The sequence below is a fragment of the Kogia breviceps genome, chromosome 4, assembly GCF_026419965.1.
Source record: "Kogia breviceps isolate mKogBre1 chromosome 4, mKogBre1 haplotype 1, whole genome shotgun sequence".
Classification (NCBI taxonomy): Eukaryota; Metazoa; Chordata; class Mammalia; order Artiodactyla; family Physeteridae; genus Kogia; species Kogia breviceps.
This window is the reverse complement of record NC_081313.1, coordinates 75,833,130-75,855,088: the sequence shown is the minus strand read 5'-3', so window position 1 is coordinate 75,855,088 and position 21,959 is coordinate 75,833,130. Positions and strand designations below refer to the sequence as shown.

At 35.5% G+C, this 21,959-nt stretch overlaps 1 protein-coding gene across 8 annotated transcripts in view; it reads left to right on the top strand.

Moving 5' to 3' along the window:
• KIAA0825 (KIAA0825 ortholog) overlaps positions 1–21,959 on the top strand; it is a 420,452-nt gene that overhangs the window by 81,415 nt on the left and 317,078 nt on the right. For 5 of the 8 annotated variants that reach the window (XM_059061435.2, XM_067031327.1, XM_067031324.1 and 2 more), the window contains one exon: positions 1,793–2,462. The exons of the other annotated variants lie outside the window; for them this stretch is intronic. In XM_059061435.2, the coding sequence (XP_058917418.1) occupies positions 1,793–2,462 (670 nt within the window). The remainder of the gene's footprint in view (positions 1–1,792; positions 2,463–21,959) is intronic. 8 annotated transcript variants of the gene reach the window in all.

Here is a 21,959-nt window from a genome sequence, read left to right as displayed (position 1 = left end):
TTAAAACAGATCCAGATTAAAATGACCTTGTCAAGTTTTTACATGCTGAAAGTGTCAATCTTGACAGAATTTTTTTCATACATGTATTTTTTTTCATAGAAAGTTTTAATTTATTAATCATCTAACTAAATAAGAAACAGAGGTTCTCATTATGGCAGTTGTATGAAGTCGTTTTCAAAATTTAAGCAATCATACTTAACACATGTTCACATGTTTTAAATCTATCATTCTTTAAATGTTTGCTTGATCAAATATTTACAGTTATTGACTGATTTAAAGAAACCCAAGTCTGAGGCACTAATATGACCAGTTTGCTCTATAGAATTTACCATAATGCTGGTGTTCTGGACTCTATCTAAGGACATTTATTTTCCAGAAGTATCAAAAGAGCTAAATAAAAAGGAAGACAGAAAGTGGAGCTTCAGAAAAGTCAATTCAGTTTTTGGTTCTCTAGAGTGTAGTAGAAAGAACGTGGTTGAGGAGAATGAAACCAGGCATCCATTCTTGGTTCTGTGCTTTATTGTGTGTGACATTTGGAAAGTAACTTAAACACACTGCACTTTAGTGTCCTTATCTATAAATTGGGGTTTTAAGTATCTATGTCACAGAGCTTTCATTATGAAGAAGTCAGAGACTGTATCAAAAAGTGCTTTTTATATAATAAACTACTATATAGATATTAGGCATTATTATTTATTACAGACAGAACATTAAATTAGATATCACAATGCTTAGAATGACTGAGAGAGAGTCCTGGAATTTGTCTAGGAGTTGTTCATTTTTCTGAGTCACACATAATACCTTTGTCAATAGGTAATTTCCAAGCTGACCTGATTTTATACCGCTTGAACCTTGCTTCCGTTTTTTGGTTTTTGTTTTTAAATAATCAGCTTGTTGCTACTTAGAGAATATAAGCTAATTTCAGTACTACCTGAAATAGACATAATTAGGAGAGTCAGCATGTAAGGAGAATTTGTGCATGTAATTCAAAGTCCAAAAACAAAGTAAATTTTTGTCCTTTTTCTATTCCTAATTACACCTACTATTGTTTCTGTCAGTTAACACAGGAAATATTAAAAAAATTTTTCTTATGTTTTGAGGAACAATTCTGAGAGTACTTTTTCCCATTTTGAGTTAATTATTTCTTTGGAGAGAACTGAAATATTCTCAGATTACTTTCCAAAGTAAAATCTTTCTTAACATGACTCTCAAAAAGGAATTTAAATGAAAGTTAAAGTCTTTAAATGTATTAACTTTTATTTCTCAGGATGGCAGCTATTAGTAACCCCTAGGCACATACTATGTTTAAAGGTCTCTGTTCTCTATGTTCATTTGGGAATTTATAATAATAAGTATACTCATTCAGGCATGAAAATTATCTCCTAGGTATTAATTAGGGGCATGATCTTAAATTTATTTCATCTTAGGAGTACATTTCAGTCGATATTTTACTATAGATTTTTATTTAGAATTTTTAAGCTAAAGCTTCCATACAGCTCAGGTTATATCAGGAATGGATAACAATGAGGGCTAAAAACTATGTGTCGAGAAATCTAATTGAAAAATTAGTTCATCATCTGGGCTTTACAAAATTTAACAGACCATAAAGATAATATTCTAAAATGTCTGAATAGATTAACTTTCAAATGCAAAAAGAAGTGTTTTTGGAAAACATCATAGTATTGATTCTAAATTGAAATGAATTATTATGAAATTCTGTATGATTGTAGAAATCATTTTTTCCTGCTACTCTTATAATCACATTTATAATATTATAATTTACTTTTATTAGCAAGATTTGTTGAAGAATGAACAAAATCAAGAAGAAATGGTATTGGATTTACTTTGGGACCTCTCCTGCCACAGCAGTGTTTCCTTCCCATCCACTCTAAGTGGAACATCTTTCCATTTCCTCTCTAGTACTTCTCTTCATTCTGTTGAAGATCATTCCTCTATGGATGTAAAGTCTATATGGGATGATATAAGACTACATCTTCGACGCTTCTTAGTGAGCAAATTACAAACCCACAATGAAATAAACAATTCACAGCAAAAAATTTTGTTGAAAAATCAATGCATACAACAACTCTTATTTCTTTATCCAGAATCAGAAGTTACAATCAAGTACCAAAACATACAGAATAAACTGTTGACTAAACTTCTGCAGAACTGTTTTCCTTCTTACAGCAGAGAAGCAAATTTAGACATATTGGCTGATGGATATCAAGGCACAATGCTTAAGTTATACTCAATGATAAAAGAGGATTTTAACACACTACGTGAAATTTTAGCTCCATCCTCAACAGTGAAATTCATTAAAGAAACTTACCTGGATACTGTTACAGAAGAAATGGCAAAATTTCTTGAAAATTTTTCTGAGCTGCAGTTCAAAGAAAGTGCTGTCCGTGTGATTAAAACAAGCAAGAGCTCCAGCAGGCATAGAGGAGCAGTGCATGCTTTGGGTTAGTGATTTTTAAAATTTCTGTTTGGATTAACTTAAACCTTTTGATATCTTTAATTTTCTTTTCTTTTTTTTTTTGAATTTTTGAATTTTATTTGTTTATATTTATACAGCAGTTTCTTATTAGTTATCTATTTTATACATATTAGTGTATACATGTCAATCCCAGTCTCCCAATTCATCCCACCACCCCCACCACCCCCACCCCCGCCACTTTCCCCCCTTGGTGTCCATATGTTTGTTCTCTACATCTGTGTCTCTATTTCTGCCCTGCAAACCAGTTCATCTGTACCATTTTTCTAGGTTCCACATATATGCATTAATATATGATATTTGTTTTTCTCTTTCTGACTTACTTCACTCTGTATGACAGTCTCTAGATCCATCCACATCTCTACAAATGACCCAATTTTGTTCCTTTTTATGGCTGAGTAGTATTCCATTGTATATATGTACCACATCTTCTTTATCCATTCATCTGTTGATGGGCATTTAGGTTGCTTCCATGACCTGGCTATTGTAAATAGTGCTGCAATGAACATTGGGGTGCATGTGTCTTTTTGAATTATGGTTTTCTTAGGGTATATGCCCAGTAGTGGGATTGCTGGGTCATATGGTCATTCTATTTTTAGTTTTTTTAAGGAACCTCCATACTGTTCTCCATGGTGGCTGTATTAATCTACATTCCCACCAGCAGTGCAAGAGGGTTCTCTTTTCTCCACACCCTCTCCAGTATTGATATCTTTAATATTCTAACTTTTCTATTTGGTTAAACTTAATTACAAATTTGAAAATAAATCAGAAAATAAATGTTGTGAAATTCTCCACTACACATTTCTCTTATGCATTTCTTTTTCTGTAAGTATAGTAATAGAAGTGTGTTCTTTCCTGTCATTTAAATTATTAAAGATATTGAAAATGTTAAGTCAGAAATATTACCAATAAGACTTTCTATTTTTTTTTTTTTTTTTGCGGTACGCAGGCCTCTCACTGCCGCAGCCCCTCCCACTGTGGAGCACATGCTCCGGACATGCAGGCCCAGCAGCCATGGCTTACGGGCCCAGCCGCTCTGCAGCATGTGGGATCCTCCTGGACCAGGGCACAAACCCATGTCCCCTGCACTGTCAGGCGGACCCCCAACCACTGCGCCACCAGGGAAGCCCTCATTTTTTTAATCACATAAATTATTGGGTGGAACTTTCTCTCTCTATATATATGTGTGTGTGTGTGTGTGTGTATATATATATATATATATATATATATATATATATATACATATGAAAACCAGAAAAGTTTAATTTTTAACCCATTGTATCTTCCAGAGCTGAAACATTATTAAGTAAAAAGAATTGTTGAACACTTGTTGAAATTTTTATTAATGATAATTGGAAGTTTAAAATTGTAATATTTTAGTCAGCCAATGCCAATATAGCCCTATTATGAAATATTAATTATAAAATTATATATTATAATTGGTTATGGAAGCATAGCATTAACTACAGCTGATTTTTAAAGTTCCTCTAATGTTGTTCCTATAAGAATATATATAATAAAAGAGGATTTGAAGATTCCTAATTTTATTCAAAAGATAAAGGAATCTATTATGATATAGTAAGTATTTCTTGTCATCATTTTAATTTCCTACCAGTGAAGAAAAATTAAAGTAAAAAATATGATTATTTTGAAAATTATGATTACTCATGCTTTACATAGAATGCTGAGGTATGTTTCTGAATAGGTTCATAAACTATATTTTTTAATTATTTGAAAATTATCATTTGGTGAATTGCTGTTTTTGAATTTATGATCATTTCAGTAAAATTTCCATAGCTCACTATATTTTTACCTAGCTTCCTTAATAAAATACTATAATACCAAATTGCTCGATATATGAATATATGAATATGATATATGAATTTTCAAATAATTTAATGTTTTGTCTTAGAATTTTTATTTTCTTCAGGAAGCTGTGTCACATCACAGAACAGAGATGCATTAGCCAAGTTTAGGTTACAGCAGAATATAAAAACAGTTAATTTAGGAACATTACAATTTTGTTCCAAGTAAATAGATTTTCATTTTAATTATTACATAAATTTTAAATGCATTTTCATAAGTGTACTTATTTTCTATAATTTTTATGTCCTCTCAAAAAGTTTATGCTTACTTGTAAAGTACTTTCAACATGAAAGTTTTATATGTGCTAAATATAGTTTAGTTTATACCAGAAGAAAAGATCCATATGGTTAAAAATATGTGTAAGTTGCTATGGAGTCATTAGGGCTGATATTGAGGTGTTTTTTCCCTTTTGTGAGAGAGAACTATGTGCGTTGGCTTTTACACCAAAATTTGAAGCACTTTCCACGAGTCCAAGTGCACTGATCTTTCTCAAGCTGCTTTATCTGAACTTTGGTATAAATCACTTGTTAAACGAATGCTTTCCATGTGCTAAGCACTGTACTAAGTGCATCCCTTTCCTTATCCTAATTTGATAAACAAAGAAAGAAGCTTAGAAAGATTAACTTGCCTTGGGTCACTTGCACAAAGTCAGGATTCACATGTAGATCTCTATGTCTTCAAGACCCATGTTCTTAACCACCATGCTATTGGGTCTTGTCTGAAAATGTAAAATTAAATTCTTTGTCACTTGTAAAAGAAATTTCAAACAGCACTGTTCAAGTGGGCTGCCTGAAAGTCAGTTCCGTTCTTCTGTATTGAGTATCTGCCACAGGCAAGGCATTTAGCAGCTACCGTGTTTAAGATTTCTACGCTAGACATGGTAAAGGGAAGAAAACTAACTGAGTAACTGCTGTTAATGCTGTGTGAGAACTCCTAAACTAACTCTTAACAGAGCAATCATATTTTCCACTAATATTTTGCCCAATGACCAAATTTTATTTATTAAGGAAATACAGTTTGAGATTAGCAAAATAATATTAATAATTTATAAATACTTAATAAAATTTATAATTTATATTCCTATTTGAATAAAATCTAGATTGGCTTGAATGGGTTGTATATTGTCTTTAGTATATGTTTACACTCACCAAGTCTTCGATTTTTTATTTTTTTATTTTTTTTTGGCTGCGTTGGGTCTTCGTTGCTGCACGCAGGCTCTCTCTCGTTACTGCGAGCAGGGGCTACTCTTAGTTGTGGTGCGCTGGCTTCTCATTTCAGTGGCTTCTCTTGTTGCAGAGCATGGGCTCTAGGCACGGGGGCTTCAGTAGTTGTGGCATGCGCGTTCTAGAGGGCAGGCTCAGTAGTTCTGGTGCATGGGCTTAGTTGCTCCACAGCATGTGGGATCTTCCCGGACCAGGGCTCAAACCCGTGTCCCCTGCATTGGCAGGCAGATTCTTAACCACTGTGCCACTAGGGAAGCCCAAGTCTTCTATATTTTGCCTGAAACTCTAGACATTCCTTAAGTAACAAGAGTTAGCATTTATTGGATCAGACATTGCAACACATTATTTCATTTAATCCTTCTAACCACCCAACAAGTTAGGTACCTTTATTTATCTCTATTATATAGTGAGAAAACTAAGGCATAGAGATATTAAGTAATTTGGTCAAGGTTACAAAGTAAAGCTAGGATATAAACTCAGGTCTGTCTGACTGCAATGCCCTGACTATAAATGTGCTCTACTGCCTAAAAGAACAGGACGGAAATAACTCATTCCATTAAGAACATTGTTGTGAATCCTCTGTATGCTAAATCTACTTTAGTGTTGTCACTGTTTTACTTTCCCCTAAACTATCCCACAGTCTTCTCATTCGAAGACTTCGTAATGCTTATTTTGTGATCTACTGAGATATCTTAAGCAGACTTTGTATATACACTAGTCTCTTCTTTCCAGCCTTATTGAGATATAATTGACATGTAATACTGTTTAAGATGTACAACGTGTTGATTTTTACCCTTAATATTTGTACACTTAATACTTCAAAACAATTATCACCATAGTATTAGCTAATATCTCCATCATGTCACATAATTACCATTACTTTTGTGTGGTGAGAACAGTTAAGATTTACTTTCTTAACTTTCAAGTATGTAATACATTATTATTACTATAATCACAATGCTGTGCATTGGGTCCCCAGAAATTTTAAATCTTCTAACTGGAAATTTGTACCCTGTGACCAATATCTCCTCATTTCCTCCATCCCCCATCCCCTGGTAAACTACCTTAATACTCTGTTTCTATGAGTTTAGTTTTTTTAGATTTCACATATAAGTGATATCATATAGTATTTGTCTATCTCTGTCTGACTGTCTGACTTATTTCACTTAGCATAATGCCTTCAAAGTCCATCCATGTTGTTGCAAATTGCAGGATTTCCTTCTTTCTCATGGCTGAATTATAGTCCATTTTATCTATCTCAATCTCCCATATTCTTTATCCATTCATTCATAAATGGACACTTAGGATGTTTCCTTATCTTGGCTATTGTGAATAATGCTGCAACAAACATGGGGGTGCAGATATCTCCTTGATATCTTGTTTTCATTTCCTTTAGATATATTCCAGAAGTGGGATTGCTGATGGTGGTTCTATTTTTAATTTTTGTGGAACCTCCATACTGTTTTCTGCAATTGCTGTACCAATTTATATTCCCACCAACAGTGCACATGGGTTCCCTTTTCTCTACATCCTCACCAATGCTTGTTATCTCTTCTTTTTTGATGATAGCCAGGTATAAGGTGATATCTCATTGTGGTTTTGGTTTGCCTTTCTCTGATGATTAGTGATCTTGAGCATCTTTTCATGTACCTGTTGGCCATCTGTATGTCTTCTTTGGAAATATGTCTATTCAGGTCCTCTGCCCATTATTTAATCGGATTTTGTTGTTGTTGTTACCGAATTGTATGAGTTCTTTATGTATTTTGTATATTGATCCCTTACTAAATATATGGTTTGCAAATATTTTCCCTCTACCGTAGATTTTTTTCATTTTGTTGATAGTTTCTTTTGCTGTGCACAAGATTTTCAGTTTGATATAGTCCCATTTATTAATTTTTGCTTTTGTTGCTTATGCCTTTGGTATTATATCCAAAAAATCATTGCCAAGACCAACATTAAGGAGCTTTTTCCTTATGCTTTCTTCTAGGAGTTTTATGGTTTCAGGTCTTAGGTTTAAGTCTTTTATCCGTTTTGAGTTAATTTTTGTACATGTTGTAAGATACGGTTCAGTTTCATTCTTCTTCATGTGTTACCCACTTTTCCCAACACCATTTATTTAACCCTTTCCCCAAAGAGTATTCTTAGTCCCCTTGTCAAATATTAGTTTACCATATATGCAAGGGTTTATTTCTGGGTTCTCAATTCTGTTCCATTGGTCTGTGTGTCTATTTTTATGTTTCGATATTTGAAGAAAATGGTGAAATAATGTTATAATGTAAATATTATAGACTCTTTGTGATTTGGTGATATATTCCAGAAAAGAATAATATTATTTTTACAGATACTCTTAAGTGATTAAGTCATCGAGTTACTTTTACTTTTAAAATTGTATTTTATTTGGATGTAAGAAAAGATATTGCTACTTTTCTCAGTGCTTGAAAAAGAGGATTGTTTATGTGTAGTAAATTTTAGTTAGATAATTCTCTATTTTAATATGAAACGATGCAATTAGGAGATTTCAGTCATAGGATAAATGTCGTGGTCCCCTGTATATCTTACTCTGAATTTTTCTTGAGGTTATTGTTAGCTTGAAAAGGAAAGACTTGAGTGTATGATACATGCCTTTGAGTATTTGGAAGGTTTCTAAAGATCTCCAGTGGGTGAGAGGTTGAAACTTGGTGGCCTCTACCCCTTCCCTTTCCCAGTTCCTTTATATTTTGTTTAAGGAAGATTGGGGGTAGGGGAAACAGAATCCCTCTAGGGATGAAAAGATCCTTTAGAGTAAAGAAGACCCTCAAGCCCAGATAAAGGCAGAATTTTGACTAAGGAGGCACAGATCACAATTGGAAAGTAGGCCAGTCAAAATCACCCTAATTTCCCTCCTACTCCTCAAGTAGCTCTGACTAGCTGAGTGATGATCTCAGGGAAATGTAAAGAAGTATATTGAGGCCAGCATGCAAAGTGTGTACAGAAAGAAGCATTTGTATGGTATTGTTACAGAAGAGACCAAGCCTCCTAGAAGGATACCACATCTCTTGACCCTATTGTGCTCCTGAAACAGAGGTGAAGATCTCCATTAGATCTCTGATGTCAATCATGCTTGTTGTTTTCTAACCCCACACTAGTAGAAGATGGAATTTCAAGTAATACAAAACAGTAATGGGGAAAAAAATTCCTAAGAGAAAGTTATATCTTTATTCAGTTATCACAAATTCCTTTAAAGTAATAATACAATTTCAGGGTTTTTTTGTTGTACTGTTGTTAAAAATACCAATAAATGATATTGTTGATTAGCTTTTTTTCCCCACTGTTTTATCATACTTGCTATTCTTTAATTAAATACTGGTATATTCCTTGTTTACAAGTACTTGCTCTCAGAAGGTGGAAAGTACAGTTATCAGGAGTCAAGGATGCTTGTCTTGAATCTCCCACCCCCTTGTTTTTGTGACCTTAGATAAGTCATTTAACCTCTTCATATTGTTCTAATTGATAAAATGAAAGGGTTATATTAGATAATATCTAAGCTTTAACTCTAAATTTATTCTGACGTGGAAATCATTCCACCACCAGATTTTTTTTTCTTTTTCTTTTTTCTTTTTTTTTCTTTTTTCTTTTTTTTTTTTTTTTTTTTTTTAAGCAGTACGCAGGCCTCTCACTGTTGTGTCCTCTCCCACTGCGGAGCACAGGCTCCGGACGCGCAGGCTCAGCAGCCATGGCTCATGGGTCCAGCCGCTCCGCGGCATGTGGGATCTTCCCGGACCAGGGCACGAACCCGTGTCCTCTGCATCAGCAGGTGGACTTTCAACCACTGCTCTACCAGGGAAGCCCTCAACCAGATTTTTTATACCTACAATTTGTCATTGGAAACTGTCACATTTATTTGCTTTGCTGACTAACAGTACAGATATATTAGCTGGCTAAGTGTGTGGCTTTGTATGCCACTGTAACAAATACAAAGACGTCCTTTAAATATTCATCTGTGTGATTTTTCCTCCCCAAGTGAAACTTGAAAATAACAGTATGGGAAGTTCCCACTTCCTACAGTTGCGTTTTTAATGAGGATGGGAGGGTGAAGAGAGGAGTCCATGATTAAGCAAAAACAGGAAGTAGAGTCTGTCCTTCCAGCTGACATCTGAAACTATTCCTAGAAATTCTTTTTTGGGCTTCCCCTTTGATCCTACAACCAACTGTTTTTGTTTTGTTTTATTTTTTGTTTCATTTTTTTTTTTCTAGTAGCATTTTACTTTTTAAAAATTTTAATTTTATTTTTTCATTTCTTTTAACATCTTTATTGGAGCATAATTGCTTTACAATGGTGTGTTAGTTTCTCCTTTATAACAAAGTGAATCAGTTATACATATACACATGTTCCCATATCTCTTCCCTCTTGTGTCTCCCTCCTCTCTAGGTGGTCACAAAGTAGCGAGCTGATCTCCCTGTGCTATGCAGTTGCTTCCCACTAGCTATCTATTCTACGTTTGGTAGTGTATATATGTCCATACCACTCTCTCACTTTGTCACAGCCTACACTTCCCCCTCCCCACAGCCTCAACACAATTCTCTAGTAGGTCTGCATCTCCATTCCCATCTTACCCCTAGATTCTTCATGACCTTTTTTTTTTTTTCCTTAGATTCCATATATATGTGTTAGTATAATGTATTTGTTTTTCTCTTTCTGACTTATTTCACTCTGTATGACAGACTCTGGGTCCATCCACCTCACTACAAATAACTCAATTTCATTTCTTTTTATGGCTGAGTAATATTCCATTGTATATATGTGCCAAATCTTCTTTATCCATTCATCCAATGATGGACACTTAGGTTGCTTCCATGTCCTGGCTATTGTAAATAGAGCTGCAATGAACATTTTGGTACATGACTCTCTTTGAATTATGGTTTTCTCAGGGTATGTGCCCAGTAGTGGGATTGCTGGGTCATATGGTAGTTCTATTTGTAGTTTTTTGAGGAACCTCCATACTGTTCTCCATATTGGCTGTATCAATTTACATTCCCAGCAGCAGTGCAAGAGTGTTCCCTTTTCTCCACACCCTCCAGCATTTATTGTTTCTAGATTTTTTGATGATGGCCATTCTGACCGATGTGAGATGATATCTCATTGTAGTTTTGATTTGCATTTCTCTAATGATTAATGATGTTGAGCATTCTTTCATGTGTTTGTTGGCAATTTGTGTATCTTCTTTGGAGAAATGTCTATTTAGGTCTTCTGCCCATTTTTGGATTGAGTTGTTTGCTTTTTTTGATATTGAGCTGCATGAGCTGCTTGTAAATTTTGGAGATTAATCGTTTGTCAGTTGCTTCATTTGCAAATATTTTCTCTCATTCTGAGGGTTGTCTTTTTGTCTTGCTTATGGTTTCCTTTGCTGTGCAAAAGCTTTTAAGTTTCATTAGGTCCCATTTGTTTATTTTTGTTTTCATTTCCATTTCTCTAAGAGGTGGGTCAAAAAGGATCTTGCTGTGATTTATGGCATAGAGTGTTCTGCCTATGTTTTCCTCTAAGGGTTTTATAGTGTCTGGCCTCACATTTAGGTCTTTAATCCATTTTGAGCTTATTTTTGTGTATGGTGTTAGGGAGTGTTCTAATCTCATACTTTTACATGTAGCTGTCCAGTTTTCCCAGCACCACTTATTGAAGAGGCTGTCTTTTCTCCACTGTATATTCTTGCCTCCTTTATCAAAGATAAGGTGACCATATGTGTGTGGGTTTATCTCTGGGCTTTCTATCCTGTTCCATTGATCTATATTTCTGTTTTTGTGCCAGTACCATACTGTCTTGATTACTGTAGCTTTGTAGTATAGTCTGAAGTCAGGGAGTCTGATTCCTCCAGCTCCGTTTTTCGTTCTCAAGATTGCTTTGGCTATTCAGGGTCTTTTGTGTTTCCATACAAATTGTGAAATTTTTTCTTCTAGTTCTGTGAAAAATGCCAGTGGTAGTTTGATAGGGATTGCATTGAATCTGTAGATTGCTTTGTGTAGTAGAATTATTTTCACAATGTTGATTCTTCCAATCCAAGAATTGTTGGGTGCATATGTATTTATAATTGTTCTATCTTCTTCATGGATCAATCCCTTGACCATTATGTAGTGTCCTTCTTTGTCTCTTGTAATAGTCTTTATTTTAAAGTCTATTTTGTCTGATATGAGAATTGCTACTCCAGCTTTCTTCTGATTTCCATTTGCATGAAATATCTTTTTCCATCCCCTCACTTTCAGTCTATATGTGTCTCTACGTCTGAAGTGGGTCTCTTGTAGACAGCATATATATAGGTCTTGTTTTTGTATCCATTCAACCAGTCTGTGTCTTTTGGTGGGAGCATTTAATCCATTTACATTTAAGGTAACTATCGATATGTATGTTCCTATTCCCATTTTCTTAATTGTTTTGCATTTGTTATTGGACGTCTTTTCCTTGTCTTGTGTTCCTTGCCTAGAGAAGTTCTTTTAGCATTTGTTGTAGAGCTGGTTTGGTGGTGCTGAACTCTCTCAGGTTTTGCTTGTCTGTAAAGGTTTTAATTTCTCCATCAAATCTGAGTGAGATCCTTGCTGGGTAGAGTAATCTTGGTTGTAGATTTTTCTCCTTCATCACTTTAAATATGTCCTGCCACTCCCTTCTGGCTTGCAGAGTTTCTGCTGAAATATCAGCTGTTAACCTTATGGGGATTCCCTTGTGTGTGATTTGTTGTTTTTCCCTTGCTGCTTTTGTTTTCTTTGTATTTAATTTTTGACAGTTTGATTAATATGTGTCTTGGCATGTTTCTCCTTGGATTTATCCTGTATGGGACTCTCTGTGCTTCCTGGACTTAATTAACTATTTCCTTTTCCTTATTAGGGAAGTTTTCAACTATAATCCCTTCAAATATTTTCTCAGTCCCTTTCTTTTTCTCTTCTTCTGGGACCCCTATAATTCGAATGTTGGTGCATTTAATGTTGTCCCAGAGGTCTCTGAGACTCTCCTCAGTTCTTTTCATTTTTTTTTCTTTATTCTGCTCTGCAGTAGTTATTTCCACTATTTTATCTTCCAGGTCACTTATCCGTCCGTCTGCCTCAGTTATTCTGCTATTGAGCCCAGCTAGAGTATTTTTCATTTCATTTATTGTGTTGGTCACCGTTGCTTGTTTCCTCTTTAGTTCTTCTAGGTCCTTGTTAACTGTTTCTTGCATTTTCTCTATTCTATTTCCAAGATTTTGGATCATCTTTACTCTCATTATTCTGAATTCTTTTTCAGGTAGACTGCCTATTTCCTCTTCATTTGTTAGGTCTCGTGTGTTTTTATCTTGCTCCTTCATCTGCTGTGTGTTTTTCTGTCTTCTCATTTTGCTTATCTTACTGTGTTTGGGGTCTCCTTTTTGCAGGCTGCAGGTTTGTAGTTCCCATTGTCTTTGATGTCTGTCCCCAGTGGCTAAAGTTGGTTCATTGGATTGTGTAGGCTTCCTGGTGGAGGGGACTAGTGCCTGTGTTCTGGTGGATGAGGCTGGATCTTGTCTTTCTGGTGGGAGGTCCACGTCTGGTGGTGTGTTTTGGGGTGTCTGTGGCCTTATTATGATTTTAGGTAGCCTCTCTGCTAATGGTTGGGGTTGTGTTCATGTCTTGCTAGTTGTTTGTCATAGGGTGTTCAGCACTGTAGCTTGCTGGTCGTTGAGTGAAGCTGGGTGTTGGTGTTGAGATGGAGATCTCTGGGAGATTTTCGCTGTTTGATATTATGTGGAGCTGGGAGGTGTCTTGTGGACCAGTGTCCTGAAGTTGGCTGTCCCACCTCAGAGGCATAGTACTGACTCCTGGCTGGAGCACCAAGAGCCTGTCATCCACACGGCTCAGAATAAAAGGGAGGAAAAGTAGAAAGAAAGAAAGAGGATAAAATAAAATAAAGTAAGATAAAATAAAATAAAGTTATTAAAATAAAAAATAATTATTAAGAAAAAATTTTAAGTAAAAAACAGACGGACAAAACCCTAGGACAAATGGTGGAAGCAAAGCTATACAGACGAAAAATCACACAGAAGTATACGCATACACACTCACAAAAAAAGGAAAAGGGGAAAAAGTAATATATCTTGCTCTCAAAGTCCACCTCCTCAATTTGGGATGATTCGTTGTCTATTCAGGTATTCCACAGATGCAGGGTAAATCAAGTTGATTGTGGAGATTTAGTCCGCTGCTCCTGAGGCTGCTGGGAGAAATTTCCGTTTCTCTTCTTTGTTCGCACAGCTCCCGGGGTTCAGCTTTGGATTTGGACCCGCCTCTGCGTATAGGTCACCGGAGGGTATCTGTTCTTTGCTCAGATAGGAGGGGGTTAAAGGAGCAGCTGATTTGGGGGCTCTGGCTCACTCAGGCTGCGGGGAGGGAGGGGTACAGAATGCAGGGCGAGCCTGCGGCGGCAGAGGCCAGCATGACGTTGCACGAGCCTGAGGCGTGCTGTGCATTTTCCTGGGGAAGTTGTCCCTGGATCACGGGACCCTGGCAGTGGCGGGCTGCTCAGGCTTCCGGGAGCGGAGGGGCAGATAGTGACCTGTGCTCGCACACAGGCTTCTTGGTGGCGGCAGCAACGGCCTTAGTGTCTCATGCCCATCTCTGGGGTCCGCACTGATAGCCGCAGCTCGTGCCCATCTCTGGAGCTCCTTTAAGCAGTGCTCTTAATCCCCTCTCCTCGTGCACCAAGAAACAAACAGGGAAGAAAAAGTCTCTTGCCTCTTCGACAGGTCCAGACTTTTTCCGGACTCCCTCCCGGCTAGCCGTGGTGCACTAACCCCTTCAGGCTGTGTTCACGCCGCCAACCCCAGTCCTCTCCCTGGGATCTGACCAAAGCCCGAACCTCAGCTCCCAGCCCCCGCCCGCCCCGGCAGGTGAGCAGACAAGCCTCTTGGGCTGGTGAGTGCTGGTCGGCACCAATCCTCTGTGCGGGAATCTCTCTGCTTTGCCCTCCGCACCCTGTTGCTGTGCTCTTCTTCGCAGCTCTGAAGCTTCCCTCCTCCGCCACCCGCAGTCTCCGCCCACGAAGGGGCTTCTAGTGTGTGGAAACCTTTCCTCCTTCACGGCTCCCTCCCACTGGTGCAGGTCCCATCCCTATTCTTTTGTCTCTGTTTATTCTTTTTTCTTTTGCCCTACCCAGGTACGTGGGGAGTTTTTTGCCTTTTGGGAGGTCTGAGGTCTTCTGCCAGCGTTCAGTGGGTGTTCTGGAGGAGTTGTTCCACATGTAGATGTATTTCTGATGTATCTGTGGGGAGGAGGGTGATCTCTGCATCTTACTCTTCTGCCATCTTCCCAGCTTCTCAAGAAATTAAATTTTCAATAAAAAAATCTTCTCACAAAGAAAATTCCAGGCCCAGATGATTTCATTAAACTCAGGAACAGCCAGAACGAAGAGATGCATAGGGCAAGGTACAGGGAAGGGGCATAGAGCTTCCATGCCCTGTTGGGGCACACCAGCCTCTCAGCAACTCCACGTGTTCACCAACTCTCTAGTAGCATTTTAAGTCAGATCATTGAAAATTAAGATCACAGGCAAGAACTGGAAATATAATATTATTTTGTATTGTTGATTGAAAAGAAAGTCATATGCCTTTTCTCTGGCATGTATTTAAAGTAGGCAAAGCAGGGATTTAAGACTTGTGTTTTTTCCTGGGGAAGAACCAGCTCATTTCTGCAATGCTATAGACAGTAGGTATGGACTAAATAGTTTTTCTCAGAAAGTGTCTCTGTATCCATACAAACCCTTCTGTAAGTAAGAACAAAATGAAAACCTCAGAATTAGAAGTATAAAGCATGGAAGAGTGAGTGATTTTTCCTGAGTCTGTGGGTAAGAATTTCATGAGCCATATGAAAACAATTGTACATGTTAAACTTATGTAAATAATTTTAGTATTTTTTTCAGCATGTAAAGAAAGTCAAACGTGATTTGGGTTTTGGCATAATTGATTCTAAAGCCTTCCCTCCTGCAAGTTCGGTTACTTGGCATGTTCAGAGCCTTCTTGAGGCTTCTCCTAGAATGTGCTAGGACATCCATGCCATCGGTAAAGAGAATGGGCTTGTCTTCCCTTTTTCTGTGCCTGGAGGATGTTCTCTACTCAGTCTAATTCCTTTCTGTACTGTCTGTCTCTCTATAGTAGAAGTACACAGGGTGATCCATCAAGGTGAGGGTGAATATTAGAACTATTTAGTTTTATTTCATCCTTTATATAAAAGGCAGGACAGGACAAATTTTTCATGCCATTTAAGATAGTGTTTTCTGTGTTAAAAGTATTTCCCAGCCATTCTGATTCTTGAGTTTTGGCAAGGCACAAATAGCTTAGGCTCTATTTTGCACTAAAAACCTGAAAAAAGTATATACTTTGCAAAGGATACTACTCAGAACATGAATTCACCATTAATTTTTCTTAATATTTTCTCATTGATGATCTTCATTTTTCCTTGTTATCTATTTACAAATATATAAAGTTAGTTATATAATAGATACTGTTTTTTAGGTCCTTTTAATTTGCCATGCATCATGCTAAGCACTTTATGCACTGATACACCATTTGATTCTTACAAACATCTCTGAAAATTTGGATATTATCCATACTTTATAGTTGCAGAAACTGAGGTTGGATAAGTTAAAGAGCTTTCCCAAAGTCCTACTGCTAGGATGTACCTTGACTGGGATTCAAATCCATTTCTGAATTATGACCAAGCCTATTCTCTTAAATACTGTCTGTCTTTCTCTTGCTAAATTAAATCCCTTGCAAGATCAGGAACCCTTTTATAATTTGAAGAGTAATTCCCATGAGTCACAGATCCTGATTTTTGTTGTGGACTTTCTGGAATTATAACACATATATTTATTCTCTACATATAAAATTAAACAAACTTGGATTTTGGAAGCAACTATGATAGTAATAGAGTGCAAAGCTACATCACTGGATATTCTGCTTGGGAAAAAATTGGAAAGGAAAAAAAAATCAAAGACTTTCCATCTAACACATGAAAAGTAAAATAATAATGTTAATTTTTTACTTAATATAAAAAAATATCTAGAGGAGGCTCTCATTTTATTCCTAGAGAAGCAGGTAATCTGCTTACATATAAGGCTTTTGCCAGAGTTAAGCTAAAAGTAATTAAGTTACTGAAATAGTTGAAGCAGTTATTACTAGGCTTAAGATCCTTTTTATGATTAATTAATAATAATCCCACATGTTAGCGATATGTTTGCAAGATGCGTCCACATTTTGGGGTTTTTAATTTAATTTATATTTGCTCCACCACCAGCCTGAAATTAGGCAGTGCAGCAACTCCAGTTCTTGTTTTATGGGTGACAGAAACTACGGCATTTTGGCTGATTAACAAATCAAGTTGGAGACGGAACTAAGAGTAGAAGTATCTTCCCACCATACCTCTGTGCCTCATAAGAAAATAAACGAAAAGTCTCACACTAGAATTTTCTCCCTAAGGAGTTGATGGCGTATTTAAATTCTGCCTACTAAAGGTTGTATCATCTGTGAAAATTATTTATTTGATTAAAAACTGAGAAAAATGACTGGATGTGTATGAGGGGAGGGTGTACGTTATGTGGTTGGGTAGATATGTAGTATTCTGCATATGCACATGCATCTTTATTTACCTAAAATGTTATTCTGCTGCATGGCTCTATTTTTCTGACCCCATTATTCACCATTAAATGTTCAGAGACCTCTGAATCTTTGTTTTAAAGACACTAAAGCAACAAAGGTGGAAAGTATATTCCCTAAAAGATAAAGTGGATGTAGTTTAGTTTGGGTAATATTTTTGCTTTCGTGCAGCAACAATTAGCAAACGCTAAATTGCACTCAATTATCGACTCCTTAGAACACCTGTGTGTTCTTCCTAAAGGTGGAAAGAATATTTTACTAGCCACATTCTCTAGTTATGACATTCAAAAACTAAGGATGGTAGATAAAAATGACTTACTGGTTTCTCATGAGGTGTCATAAGTCAGCTTGAGATTTATATTCCTTATTAACCATTCAGTAACAGTTTTAAAAATTAAAAAGAAGATTAAAATACTGAGATTTTAAAACCCTTATTTTTTAACTTGGAAAAAGAAATTGTCTAGTTAAAAATATAAGTAACAAATTAAGAGAAGAATGAAAATAATTGTAAACAAATTATTGACAAGAAGTTCAAAATAAAATTATTCTAAAAGTAAACAAATTTATTTTGCAACTATTCTATATTGAGCAAAGAATATGGATGAGTAATACACATGGAAGCAGTTGTAAGCCAGAAATTCAAATTCTGTAGAAAGTGATCTGGTAAGTCACTAATGCAACCTTTCTAAAACTTTTCTAACTTCTACTTTCCCCTTCTGAAGTTATTTATGTCATTCTATGTCTTGATTTATGAACACAGTGATAAATGTGAATGCTTAGCTCTGTTGTTTTATGTAAAAATGTTTACAGGTTTTTGCTTTTACAGATCATGAATCCCTGAATTCTTATTTAGCATATGGGCATTTTCCAGTAGACTATTATAACCTTGAATGTTGTTTAATTAACATATTTTTTTCTTAGGTTCTCAGAAAAATGTAATGTGACTTCTGGTTACTATGTTATCAATCAGTTATTAGTATCAAACTTGTTTTCATAAATGTTCAAGAAGAAAAGTTTAATAAGCAAAAAGACATTGGTAAGATTCCTTTAAAAATGTACTCTTTCTAACAGAAGACTGAAAATTGTAATGGTTGTTCCTGTACCTCAGCATTCTTTGTTATGAAAATCAACTCGGCAGATATACATTGTTATAACATTTTCAATTTCATTATTTACATATAAGTATGAAAATCTTTGACCATCAGTGTCACATCTATGAAGTCAAATATTTGTTATAAAACATATCTTCTGCCTCAAAGTAGCTGTCATTTAACATCTCTACCTTTATTTAGTTATTTTTTAACCGAGGGGAAATCTGTGTCTTATACACCTGGGACTGTTAAAATTCTTTGTTTAAATTGGCATTTTTCTGAGTATGGACTGATCTCTCTGCACAGGAATTTATAGAGGAGAAACTGCTGGTAGCTTTGAGAGTTAGACCAATCCCTTCCTCACATGTGGAAATAAGAAAATAATCCTTAGCTTTGGGTAAAATGTTTAAAAGTTATAATGGCTTTCCAGTCAGAAGGTCTTTTGCCTCTGTCATTCTTAAAATTTAATGTCTATTCCTTTGTTTAAAACATATATTTTTAGTTTGCTTCTAGTTTTACCAGAACATTCATAAGCACTTTGATGGTTGGGCTATCTAAATGGAGATCTAAAATTGCACTTGTAAGGAAGTAAAAAGTTACTTAAAATTAAGTACAATATTGCTTCAATCAAAAGCAAAACCTATCACTGTTTGTTTTTGCAACTTCTTTTCAACATTGAGTAAAAACAGAAAACCCTTGTCTATTATTTAGAAAAGTGTAGCTTACCTTGTTACCTGTTTAATCTTTTCCATAATAGAATCATAGGAAGTACCGAGTTAGCAGGTAAGTGCCAGTGAGAGATGAAAATCTAATAAGGTCTTTGGAATTATGATGCCAGTTATATATGAAAAACTAAATAATTTGAAGATTTGATATTTTTGATTGCTGTGACATGGTCATACTGAACTGATTTTAGAATATCTGGCCTTATATTGTTTGTCCTCCAAGGTAAAAATTATTTTAAGTTTAAAATTCAGTATTAGCATTTCCATTAGCAAAAAGCACACAGTACTAATCATTGTAGTAATTATTGGAGTAGACACCCAGGTTTGCGAAATTACCTATCCTGAAAAGAACAGAAATACCCTCCAAATTTTATGATGATCATTGTGAGAGAAAGTTATATTATAAAATTGTTTTATAGTGCCTTCCTATATCGTTTTTCCAAACTGTACTGAAATCAATTATTATCATCTTTGTTAATGTTCTTTTAGTAACACAATAAAATAGTAATCCTTCAGCTATTTGAAGAGTGTGTACTTTTAATGGATTTTTTTCTTATAATTTTTCTTAGTCATGGTTACAAAAGCCATAAAGTTCACAGTTATTGGTATATGAGTCTAGTTAGTAGAGCCTGAACCTCGAAGAGCAATGGGAAGATGCAGCAATTACAGCCTCTTTAAGATTTAATAGCTAAGATCGAATGTGGAATCAGTATGTAAAAATGAGAAAAATCCTTGTTCGACTTTATAGACAAGATATTACTGCAGAGATTTTGCTGAAGCTTTATGTTCACTGAGTCCCTCTAAAGACTTGTATTGTCTTTATAGAGCTTGAACAGTTGGCCTCAATATCTCATTTTTTAGATTAAGCATTTGCAAATTTGTACAAGCTCTCTGTTTATTGATAAGTGATAATCTCATGTTTTGCATTGTTTCTGTGACATACAGACTACAAAATATAAGTCCTTTATATGTCTATGAAAGGTACTCAGGGATTAGAGTTACAGAAAAATATATACTTTCTTGACATTTATGAGTATATCTAAAAGCAGTATTGCTAAATACTAAATTTGGTGACGATCACTCAGTCATGCACCAATGTGAGTTTTCGTTAAATTTTAATCATGTGCCAAGGTTTCTAAGACACAAAAAGGAAACCAGAAATCAGGAGGATGTTTAAAAACCTTAAATACACTGCTATGGTTTGCATCCTTGTGGTTTTTTTTTCCTACTATCCTGATAGTTCTTTAAGGTTCTGTCATTTTCAATCAACAGAGAGTACATGTGATCAGTATATCTGATAAACTTGTCAATGCCTCTTTAAAGCAGGATTCCCCAACCTATTCAATTCAGATCCCCGTGCTTCATTTCAAGTATCATCTTGATAAGACAGAGCTATGTCACAGGCATCTGTGTATAGCCAGCTCAGTCTACAACTAATTTGTGCAGGAAAAAATTAAATCAGGAGGTAAATTATTTCATGATTGCTCATTCCCAACAGAGTTGGGCATCATTCTGAAGAAAATATCAAATAATTGGTTTCAGGCCGTGTCAGACACATGCAATTCCCTTCTCTAATGGCTGTGTGTGGTAGTACCAGGCCTCAGGGGTCAGCAAAGAACTGGAAATAGCTTAGTGCCAGGCATGGCAATAGAGAGACAGAGCACATAGGAAATGAAGTGGCAATAAGTGCAATCCATAGGGGAAATGTGCCTCACTTGGAGTTTAATATATCAGTTCAGAATCTGGCAGGAAGCCATGCAACAATTGTTTACCTTTTTGTCAGCATCTGCATCTGTTCTGTTTTGTAAACAGCACTTAACTCTCAGTCGTAAGTGCTGAAATCAATAACAACTGTTAAGGGATTTCCTCCCCCCCCCATTTTTTATATTCTATAACAAATGCACACTGCAAACAATGTTTGCCTTAGATTAACAAGGAACAGAGATTAACAGGGTCAAAGGGATTTCGTTGGGAACATTTTATGGCTTCTTGGGTTTACAGTAATTATATCTGTGTGATTTGAATGTATTTTGTAACCTATCCAAATTAAACTGTTAAAAAAATGCTAGCAAGCAGTAATGAAGATGATTTTTTATAATTATCTTAAGTACTGTGTATAGAAAACTGCTGGCACTGTTTGTAATAATTTAGTTCTGTGCAATATTGTGTATTACAGCTGCTATGCACAAATATTAAGTTGCCTTTTGCAGTTTTAGGAAATTAGTGATTATAACCATCAGTACTAATTATTTTAAACATACAGTTATTAAAAAAAAATTACACACCACAGTGAGACATAAAAATGGTTCAATCTGTGACTAGTGCCTATAAAACTAAATATGTCATTAGTAAATGCAAAAAAAAGGAAAGCACTACTTGTAAGTTCACTGTCTTCAGGGACTGAGTAGATGAATGCTGTCAAATGCAGGATTGTTACAATAGTTATGGCATCACTTAAAAGTGAATATCACCAAGATCAGAGGAACACATTATTGCCAATGGGATTTATGCCTGCCTATCTCCACTCACTACTTAAAAATTTTACTCCTTAAAATTTCCCCATACACAATTGCTTAGTTGCCTTGTTTTCACTTTATTTAACTACATATCTGATCTAAACCATACCTAATTTTTTCTTCTGTTTTTACTTATATAATAAACATTAAATCTTCGGCCTTCCCATTAATTTTTGTCAAGTGTATGACTTTTTAAAATCTTTCACTGGATTACCATAAGCCACAAATAAAAATTTGGAATTATTTGATCAGGTCACCTAGTCAAGATGTCTTTTCAAAATTTTATGTCTAAGTGTTTGGTGTGAATATTTCAATTTCCTAGACAGTTATTTTGCTACTTCACTTATCTAAATTGTTTTGGCCAACATTTTTTGAAAGTTTTTAAATTAAATATTTTTAATTAAATAGATTTAATTAGAAATA